At 37.5% G+C, this 11342-nt stretch overlaps 1 protein-coding gene across 1 annotated transcript in view; it reads right to left on the bottom strand.

Annotated features, from left to right (window-relative positions):
- Positions 1–11342, bottom strand: part of LOC106466747 (endoplasmic reticulum aminopeptidase 2-like) — a 175947-nt gene that overhangs the window by 101881 nt on the left and 62724 nt on the right. The window contains 1 exon segment of the mRNA XM_022394821.1: positions 1259–1390. Coding sequence (XP_022250529.1) covers positions 1259–1390 — 132 coding nt within the window.

Genomic DNA, 11342 nt, shown 5'->3' with positions numbered 1-11342 from the left:
TTGGTTTAATGTAAGTGGCTATTGTTTGGGATGAACAATACTAAGGAAGGGGCAGTGTTACGACAGCGGTAGTCACGTAACTCTGGTAACACGTCATGATATTCTCGAAGGCTCGGGGAACATCACGAATAATCCAGTATGTGCTAGGCACCCTCTGTTCCTGTATATAAGTGCGCCGAATAACGTGAGAAAAATCAATCGGAATAGAATTGCAGACAGAAAGAGACGGACAATTGAGTCAAGCGTGGTAGTAAATAAGTGCGTGAATCGTTTCCTGTGAATTATAACGTGTTTTTATAAAATTAGTTAAGTTAAATTGACTGTGGAAATTAAGTGTATTGCAAAAGTTGAATTAAGAAAGAATAAACTAGTTTTATTTAAGAAAGGACTTGTGTCGCTAAAGTTTCATTGGAAAGAAATTATACAGGAAATTAACTAACGACCAGAGACGTAACAATAGGATATGAATCACACATTGAAAAATTAAGATAAAAGAAGCCTTCTTCATCCACTTAACTGAAAAACTCTCAGTCAACCTAGCACAGAAGTCAACAAAATTTGGAAACCTCTCTTGAAAACATTCTTATAGTCAGTTGATTCAAATTTCAATGTGGAAGGGGGAGACCCCAGTAAAGTGAGTAATGTACCAAACTTCAATAAGACTAGGATAGAATCCCAGCCACTACTAATATTGAAAATAGCCACTCTCAGGGCTTTCCTGAGGATAGCAGTAGATTGCAAGTCAAAATTTAGGATAAAAAACTTTAGTAATTAGTATCTGATTATTTATAAAAAAAAGTTACTCATTAATAATTAAGACTTAGGTGATTGTATAAGCTATTAACCCTGACAACAACTGATATCAAATTGTAACAATCTTACTGTAAGTATACAGATATTAAGTAATTATCATCTGGTGAAGGTATCAATTAAGACTACAATACAAACCCATCTTCAGTAGGTTTGGCATCATAATTCCAAACACCTTATAAGAGGTGACAATACCAGTTCATTCACACTAACACAGTAAAATGTACAAACTTTTACACAGCATAGCTACCAATATCATATTAGAAAGCTAACATAATTTTTGTTTAGTTTAAAAAAAAGTGCTTGCAATAATTTTTGAAAAAAGTAAAAACAAAATAAATTATACACATTTTTTATGAATGATTAAATTCAATTCCAAATTTTAAAATTATACTTGTACACCATGTTTACAACCTACAACTGTAAACTGTCTACAAGATAAACTTACCTCAGTCAGACAGTCCCACAAATCCTTGGTTTCAGCATTTCCATATTTATATTTGTTCAAGTAGAGTGTCAACCCCTCTTGTAAGGTATATATTCCAAGAAAACTTTCAAGCATTTGAATAAGAGCTCCACCCTAATATGAAATGAATCATTGGACAATGATACATCAAGCAAACATTTCATTTTAAACAACTAACTAGTCAAACAAATCAATCAAAACAACAAGCACAACCTACAAGAAAAAAAACAATGTAATATTACAAAACACCCAATTAATATTGCATATAAATTGTACAAAAGTTGAAGAACTTACTGTGAGAATACAAACTGTATTAAAAACCAGGTGAAAATATTTAATTTCAATACATTTTGCACCAAGAATATTCCCAATGAAAGGAGTTTCAAAATCCCCAAATGCTTATAATATTTAACAAAAGATGGCTGGGTAAAACATAGTTTTACATTGTACTCATAGAGAAGCAATGAAATCACATCCACTAAATTTGAAATATGCATGGATACGGCGAAGAACTATGCTCACAGCTTACAAAAATTACTAAAGAAAAATTCAATAATTTTACTTATAAACTCGTAAAGAAAGCACAAAACATAGTATTACATTGAACACTTAAAGAAAAGTAAAAACCCTGGTTGTTGATAAATGTACTAAGGAAAGTCCACAACAGCTAAATAAAAATGTTCTAAATTTTTACTCCACTAATACTTTAGATGCACATGCTATACTTCATATGTTCTTCATCACAAATTTTATTATTTATCTGGTAATTCAGTGAATCATACAAGTAATTAAATAAAAAATATAAGGATAATGTTTATGAAAATACATCCAGTCAGACATTTATTCCATGGGTTCTCAATACCATATTTCATGAAATATCAGTCAAGTAGTTATATTTTCAAGATGACCAGCACTAAACTTTATAAATTCATAGACAAATTTATTCTCTTAAAATACTAGTCAAGGCAATTTTCAGATCCAGGAAAAAGTATGATGGGATAAAAGCCCTATGTATTTGGCGAGACATCTGGAAAGAAAGAGAAAACAAATGAAATGGACCAATGTTAGCAACCCAACAAAAGTCACTGTCTATTAGAAGTTCATCAGAGCTGAACAAAAAAGAAGAATCCCCTATACCATAAATTAATGAAGACACTTATGAAATAGCAAAATGCTATCAAAGAAGACAAAATTTCAGGTAGCATTTGATACTTGGTTATCAGCCTCAGCAAAGGAACAAGACAAGAACAATTAGAGAGATTGCATACCCTCACCCAGCTGCTTCTTTTCAAGGTTAAATTCATATATATTGGATAATGTAAAATTTCACCTTCGAAAACATAGAAACTCATTCTCAGATCCAGAATGTTCAATGATCTGGATTTTTTTTTTTAGTGTGATGATGAGTCCAATCTTAATGTGCCCAGGAAATTTGGTACAAATCTAATCAGAGAGTTATTAAACGAAAACTGCGAAAATGCCCCGTCTCCCCATTATAAAAAATGTTTCAAAGTGATCCAGAATTTAGTGAAGACTGTATTATACTGACTTCCCATCTTGTTTAAAATGTTTATATACATCGGTCTATTAATTTTCGAGATACACGTATGGAAACACAGACATACACACATGGACCCAATTGCAGGACAAAAGTAATAACCCAAAAGAGTACTGTCGGGTATATGAATTTACCATTTGTTCATGGGCTTGGTCAAATAGACTGAACCCATATAAGTGAGAACTATGCATAATAATGTTTGCTATAATTCTAAATTTAGGTGTGTCTTCACAAAATTTGGCAAATGTTTAGTACACATTATAAGTCTGTTGTACATAAAAATCTCACATTTTCTCACCAACATCTTGTTTCATTCATTCTTCTTATGCCTCTCATGTTTGTTCTTTCCTATACACAACTCCTTCATCTTCCACTTCCTTATCTTCAAAATGATAAAAAATGAATATCACTATAACTATTGCATGCTCTACTCTAGAGTCTTTGCCAGTCAACAGTACCCCCACTTCTCCTGCAGGGCTTCCTTCATTAAAACACCGAAGTCCATTTTCTTTTAACAAAATTTTTCATAACGACCTTTAACCTACATTTTATGCTTTGTCACACTTTCTAAAGAAGACAGCAACTGTACTCTTTTTTTCCCTTAAACTCTCCGTCTTTCTTTATCTGGCCATTCCAGCAACATTTTCACCCCAATAACTGGCAACATTCAACCTATACCACACAGTGAATCCCTTAAATATAGCAGAAGTTATAATTTTCCTCTACTGAAAATGTATTTCTGATAGGTACTTACCCTCACTCATATAAATAGCTATTCTCGTTCAATGCTGCCCTCTATATGAAAAATTTTTTATGCATGCTATAAGTCTTTTATCTCCCCTCAAATTGATTTGACTGATTCCAATGTGTATCTCATGCAACAAACCTCCACCAATAATAGTGTAACATACTCTCTTGATGCATGTGACTCCTTTATTTAATTCTACTGAACTACCACTTTGAGTTTTGGCAGAAAATGAAAGCACCAGTTTTCAATGGAGAGGAAGTGTGAGTAGAGGTAAGTACCTATCAGAAATACATTTTCAACATAGTAAAATTATAACTTGCGATATGGTACATTTTCTCCACTCACATAAATAGATAGAATCCTGCATTGAATAGGTGGAGGGACCGGTGTGAGGGAAAGAAAGAAGCATCCTTTGAAAGAGTCCGACGGACACTCTCTAAGATGAGAAAGTCAGATTCTAAGATTTGACGTGGGAGACTGCACCACTCCTGAACCAGGTATACTCTTTGCCCATCATAGAAAGATGTCGCATATATGGGTTGAAAAACATCCAAATGGGAGAGAACTATGGCTGGATAGTGATCTGAACCATGCAATATTCATGACACTCAATCTCAGAAGATATAAAAGTGGGTAAAATTAAAAGGATGAGCCCAATGGACCAGACACAGCAAGTCAACTACATGCAAAATCCATGCTGTTGGGAACCAATATCCATGCAATTGAAAATCCAGGCCACCGAGAACCGACAACCACGTGGGGGTAGGAAAGAGGATCATACTGGTGGCAAGTCAACTACAATCTAAAACCCAGCCACCTGGTGGGGGTAGAAAAGAGGACCAATACCGTCTTTACCTCAAGTTCATGAGACCGGAGGGAATCTAGTACCCTCCGACTCATGAACAGGGCACATGTTAATATAATAAATTGATAAATCTATCCAGGAACCCAACATCCAGTATCTTAAAGATGTCTGCATAATGTAAACTATCTCCCAAAATCATCCCAAGTGCAGTAACATCCTCAGAAAAATAAACATCAAGGGATAGCAGATGAGGAAGAACCGTAATAATCTGCAAGTACCTCCACCCTGACCTACAACACTGATAGAGTAGAAATGAGGGAAGAATATAGACATCTGTAATACATATGTGAGGACTTTTGTTGATTGGTTCTACACTAAATCCAAAACCCAAACACTGAGAACCAACATCCATGTGGAGGTAGGATGAGGGATCCCAATCAAAAGAGTGAACTGCAATTTTGACATCTCACTCACATTTGTTTTTGTGTGTCATATTGGAGGATATCATATCATCTACACTAGCAGAGCACCAACACTTTACTTCCAACTGAATGGTTTTATAATCATTTCTATATTTTGTTTGTATTTCTTTAACCCATTCAGGAAGATGCCTTCATGGTCCACCACTCCAGTGGCTTGGAACTGGAAAGTCATAAGAACTCTCAAACAGAGGAACGACAACACAGTGCAATGGGTGACCACAAAATCCTATTTTTAAAAGCAGACCATGCCAATTTATTCAATACAAAGCATGGCAGGGATGAGCAGCTATTCCCATATGATTTACCCATGTAGTCCATGGGTGAGTAGGGTCCAGGACCGGCAAATTTATGAAGCAATACTATCATGAGGATAAACCTACAAGCAGTCTTGTGGAACACCCCATCTCTACAGTGTATATTGCATGGCCATGGAATTATAATATGCAAGTCAACATGGCTTTATAGTGTGGATTTGAGCATTTAAAGAATACCTGGTCACTCACCACAGAGCAGGATCCAGTAAAAAAAAAAAGAGAGGGGCATGCCCCTGAAAAAAGAGATGTATATATACAAAAAGGTAACTTGCACAGTCACAGTCTCACAAAAGAGTGAAGGATGGCAACAAGTAGATGGCAGTACTCCGACAAGGAAGAAAAAGCTACCCAAAGCAGAGAATGGGAGATGAATGTATGAGATGTAGTCCCAGTGCTCGACAGATGAAGTACCTCCAACTGGCAGCTGGAGTAGACAACCAAGGAAAAAAATAGGTCCATGATGGAAATGAAGACACCAAGAAATTAAGATGGGCAAAAATAGACAAGGAAGAAAAGGCCAATCAAATCACAACCTAAACCCAACAGGTAAGGAAGGAAGGGAAAAAAATCACAGACAAACAAATGGAGTAAGGGGACAAAATGTAAAAACTGGATTTAATGAAAAAAAGCATTAAAAACAATGAAGCAACCCACAACATATACTGGACCAAGAAGGTGATCTGGATCCCACTGAGAAGAAACGTGGAAGATGGGAAAAAATGAAAAAGTGGAAAGTAATATACCACATGAGCCATTAAAATGTAGGTCAATAAAATTGATCCAAAACAAAAGAAACAAATAGAACAAAACCAGCTAAAAAAAACTAAAGCAATGCCATCCAGGAAAGATCAATAATATAGACATGAACTGGAGTGACATGGACACCCAAAATTCTGGAGACGAAGACTAATAGAATGAGAAAAAAACTAATGTAAACTTGTCTGAACTTGACAATAGTCAAGGAAAGAGGATGATGAACCAGAGACCAAAAACAAAAGAGGTAACTAATTGGGAAGTGAGAAAAGATTCAAAAACTTCACATGGAAGAGTACCCCACAGAAGGTAAAGCCACCACAATTTCGGAGGATCGATAGATCACTCCATGGAAGAAAGTGTAAGGATTGGAAATTCAATTAGCAACAAGGACAAAGAACCTGAAACACAGCCCTCCAGGAGATGTATGTCAAGTGTGTGGGTTCCAAAAAAAATTCCTGGTTTACCTCAAAGGGAACAAGAAGGAGTGTCCAATTGGCGAGTGATATTAGCCACCACTGTTAATATTTCAAAATGAAACAGGATCAGTCAAACTAGCATGTTCGGTGTGATGGGGATTCGAACCCACGACCCGCAGATTGCGAGTCGAGCTCCCGAACCATCTGGCCATGCCGGGCCATTTTGATTAGGTAACATAAAAAAATAATAATAACATAGTAAAAAAATTTCACGAGGCACACACACACACACGAGCAGCTCTTGGGTAGTGTAATTTGATAGCGTAACTTGAGCTACAACTTATAATGGTGACCATAGTACTTAGACATGGTTTAAAGAGCAATAAAACAATTCATGCTAGAAAGAAAGAAAAAAAGGGTAATTTAGATTTATTTCAATTCTTTTTTTTTTGTGGTTACATGATAGGTCAAATTAACCAACTTTCTATAGAGTTAGGGTAGAGAAAATAACATAGAATATAAAGTTTTACTGAAAACAAACATTTGAAATGTACTTAGGAGGTTTTAGAGATTACACAAATGAAATTTGAGATTTTTGAAATGGAGAAAAGTATTTTTATTCTTAACATGAAAATCACTTTGCACTCAGACTAGTAAAAAATATTTCACTAAAAAATCTGCCAAATTTTGTGAAGCTACATACTCTATACTAAAAGTTTGTAGTATTGAAACTATAACAAGTACAAAGTGGTCATGTGGTTGGTCAAATCAACCAAGCCCATCTTCAGAAAGTTAATACATTAAAAAATCAGTCAGATTGCCAATAATCTTTCACTGCTTTAGTATAACATGTAACATCATGGCCTTAACAATATCAGTGATATATCTAAAAAAACAACAAATAAAAAACAATCCAGCCATCAACCTTAACCTATAATGTCACTGATAGTCTGCATGCATTCGGCTGATTTTTTCTTGTTTGCTCCAGTCTTTCATACCCCACTTAACTAGCCATGTGATATTTGTCTCCTGACACTCTCCACCTACGTTAATGTCCTCTATCCTGGTACTGTATATAAGCATCTCATTCATATAATGTTATCACTTTTTTGAAACTGACTCAATCCACAGTCTCTAACACCAATTCTTAGTGGGGTGGGAGAGAAAGTAAATATTATTGGAAATACATTTTCAAATTAAGATAATGTTAGCTTCCAAAACATACTTACCTCCAGAAGGTGGAGGGGCCAGTGAGGGCATTATCCATACAGAAAGCATCTGCATAGATCATTGGTGTGTCAACAGAAGATTGGCATCATAGTGGTGAAACTGCACTACATCCAGAATTTTACATTATTTATCACTACTACTGGCCAGGCCTCAACCAGGTATCTGAGATTCCACTGCTCAGGGCTGGAATTATAGGGCCACAGCCTATATCCTATGTTAATGGCTAGAGCAATTGGACCACAATATATATATATATATATATATATAACACACACTTATGAGTGGATCCCAACCTTTAGCTATAGAGTGATGCATTCTGAGCCACCAGAATCACAACGATAAAGTAAGCAACACCCAAGTAGAGAAACCTTCTCCTCAACCTGAAGAAGTCCAAAAGGCAACACTGCAGGCTGAGCATGACAGGATCTTTTATGTCTTGCTCAACCTGAGGAAATAGAACTCATCTGGTCTGGAATTATGAACACTTCTCAACTCCACTTGCCCTCAGAACTGTGTGGAAGACATGGAACAAACTGTGCTCAACCAAGGACCCAGGATTGGACCACTCAGCAATCAGAATTATGAAGGGACAATGAACAATGTACTGAACCAATATTGATCAAAAAGAAGGGCCACGCTCAACCCAACTGGACAGCTGAGCATCAAATCTGAACCAGTATTATGAGAAGGCTTCTGTGTAAGCTGGTGCCTCTCCTACCAACATCTAGGAATAAAACATCCAGGGACTTGGGTAAGAGGACTTCAAACTTTGCCCTCAAAGAGTGGAGGAATTCACTCTTAACATTCTGTAGGAAAAGCCTCTGTCCACCACCCTAGTGAATGGAAACTGGGTGTGGTAAGGACTCCTTAGCTTCAGTAGTAGAATCTGGGGGGCAATGCTTGTTGGGGAGTCTTGAGGAACAGTGTTCTGGTAACAGTGCAATAGGTGAACCAAGTTCATTACATTTTTAAAAGCAAACTGACGATCGGCCATGTCAGGCAGAGTCCTCTTTATCTTTACTCATGATAATCCATGAGTGGTGGTTCAACATAGTATGGTAATACCACTTGATGTGCTCCTAGGTGGTCTTATGGAGCACCTCATTTCTACAGAGCCTGTTGCAACCTAGATAACATATATTGAATTAGTGGTTGCTAGTGTGAAATTGGTTTGATTAAAGCACACCTACCTGGGGAACACTCAACACAGAGGGACCCTGAAGGGTAGTAATAAAAAATACTCTCCCCTCTGTATAAGCTAGCAGAAGTGGTTAAGATAGTTACGGTGGATAAGCAAAAACCCTCAGATGAAGATACTTCCAGATCATGCAAATAATGCAAGATAAAACTATTGAGGGAGGTCTGTGTACCAGTCCACACAATGTCTTCCAGTGGATAATTCAACTGGACCACTAAGGACAAAAAAAACTTGACAAATCTGATTAGATGTGACTCACAGAAGATTCCTTGCTTTCAAAGAGAGCCCAGAATAAAAAGTTGCCTAGCATCTCTAAAGATATTAGTGCGAGCAACAAAACCTTCAAGACCCTCATTGAACATAACAATCATCGAATTCTGTTTGGTCATACAAGTGAGAAATAGTGATCATCACCCGTGGAACATGGCAAGATAGTAGGGGGATATGATAGGAGTGGATATGAGAAAGGAGATCCAAGATTCAAAAACAAGGAGCCCTGGACCAAGTGCCTCATCGATGAGAAATGCAAAACACCACCATGACATTGTCAGAGTGAAGCCTGAGGATTTTCCCCTTGATCAGCCCAGACAATGAGGCATTGCTTTTTTTGAAGAGCAAGAAGAACTAAAACATTGTGTAGGGAAGCCTCAATGTCTGTGCATAGACCCTGCAATACCCAACTGTTGGTATATACATTCCATCCCTGTAGCGAGGCATTCATGACAAGATGGAACTCTGGAAGAGGTGGTGGCAGAGAAACCCACATCTCAGTAGTGTCCCGACTTAACCCCTCAAGATCGAAGAATGATCCTGACTAATGAAACTGGGGAATCCAGTGAATCGATGTTTATGATCCCTTGGTGGCATAAATTCATTGAAAGGATCTCTTGTACTCTCGTCCCAAAGGCATGTGGGATTCGAGTGACGCCCACATTCCCAAAAGATAAAGAACCATCCATGCAGTAGGAGAAAGAGAGAGGTGAATAAGAGTCGGATTTCCTGTTCCATAGCAAGGAACTGGATGGGAGTCAACTGAGCCTGACTGAGAGATGTGATTGAAAAAAACCAGACTGATAGCATATTGAATTGGAGCAAGAATAGATGTCTCAGCTCCGAGAATAAAGCCTGCCTTGGTTGTTTCTGAAAGTAGAATCAGGGTGTGTTGTTCTGACAATTGATGAGATGGTGCCACTAGTAACTAGTCATCTATGGAATGGTGTGTGCACAGTATTATGGAATAGAGGTGACGAGAAAAAACTTGTATGATTCGGCAGAATCCACGTGAAGCCGATGCTAGTTCAAAGGTAAAAACCCTAAACTGCAGTATCTGACCCTTGTGCACAAAAAAATACCCATAGCAGTGGGATGCCACTGTTATGGCAATGTGCAGATAGGAGCCAACTACAAAGAACTTATCCACAATCCTAGTAAAAAATGCCAACTCAGGTTGAGGAATGAATAACTTGTGAACCTTGGAAAATCTATGCATTGATACAGATGAGAAAGATCAATTACTGGACACCAATCTCATGTTTTCTTAGGCCCAACAACCAATGGGAATAAAACCCCGGAAGAACTAGCATGAGTCTCTCACTATCCCCAGACCAACCAAACACCGATAGCCCTAGAACTAAGTTACAAATCCTGAGGATCTGCAGGAAATGGAAACCCTACAGGTTGGGTGGATAATGGTGGTGAAGATGTGAACTGAATAACTAATCCTGACTCAATGACCTGTAGTGCTCATGGTTCCATGTTTAAGGTTACCACACATCCAGAAATTCTCAGAGCCGAGCTCCAACACACCCTGAAGGCATACAATAATCACCAACACTGCTGGCAGCAATCCGACCAAGCCGTGGAACCGTAGGATATGTAAAGAATCTATTTCGGGAGACAAATGTACTGAATGGCTGATGCCGAGGGTCAGGACCCTTGAATAGGGGCGGAACAATGACCCGCTGTAGAAGTTGATGAAATATGAGACGCCAATGACAACATGGATGAATGCAGAAGCCGATAATCAGTATGTAACAATAGTTCCAGCTCATCATCACTGAAGTTGGTGATCCTGAGAGTCTTCCAACAAAGTTTAATGTGTAAATAAAACAGTGGATTTTAGCTGTAACTCCTTAGACTTACTCTGCCCTACCATGGGAGATTGATCTATTTAGGTTAACTATAAACTCCACCGTAGAACCCCTAATTTCAAAGAGCAGATTTATTATTTGAGATTTGGAGTATGCTACCACCTGGTGGTGGTAGGCTAAATCACGAAGTTCCAACAACCATGTCGGATAAGGCATAATTGTCCCTTCAAGTAACTGAGGGACTTCCTTACTCAAGTATAAGAAACCTTTGTTATCATGTGGCTTCAAAAAATTCAACAACATTTTGTGTTTTGCAAGCAATAAATTAACTCTCTCAACATAGACTCAGTGACCTCTTTGTACTTGTTTAAAGTCTTTATAGATTCAATATTTCTAACTTTTAATAGAGTATGTCTATCTTCACAAAATTTGGCAGTCTTTCAGTTAACATTGTAAGTCTTTAACATAC

Source organism: Limulus polyphemus, unplaced genomic scaffold, assembly GCF_000517525.1.
Source record: "Limulus polyphemus unplaced genomic scaffold, Limulus_polyphemus-2.1.2 Scaffold2368, whole genome shotgun sequence".
Classification (NCBI taxonomy): domain Eukaryota; kingdom Metazoa; phylum Arthropoda; class Merostomata; order Xiphosura; family Limulidae; genus Limulus; species Limulus polyphemus.
Note: the sequence above shows the minus strand (reverse complement) of the source record. Positions and strands in the feature narration are given on the sequence as shown.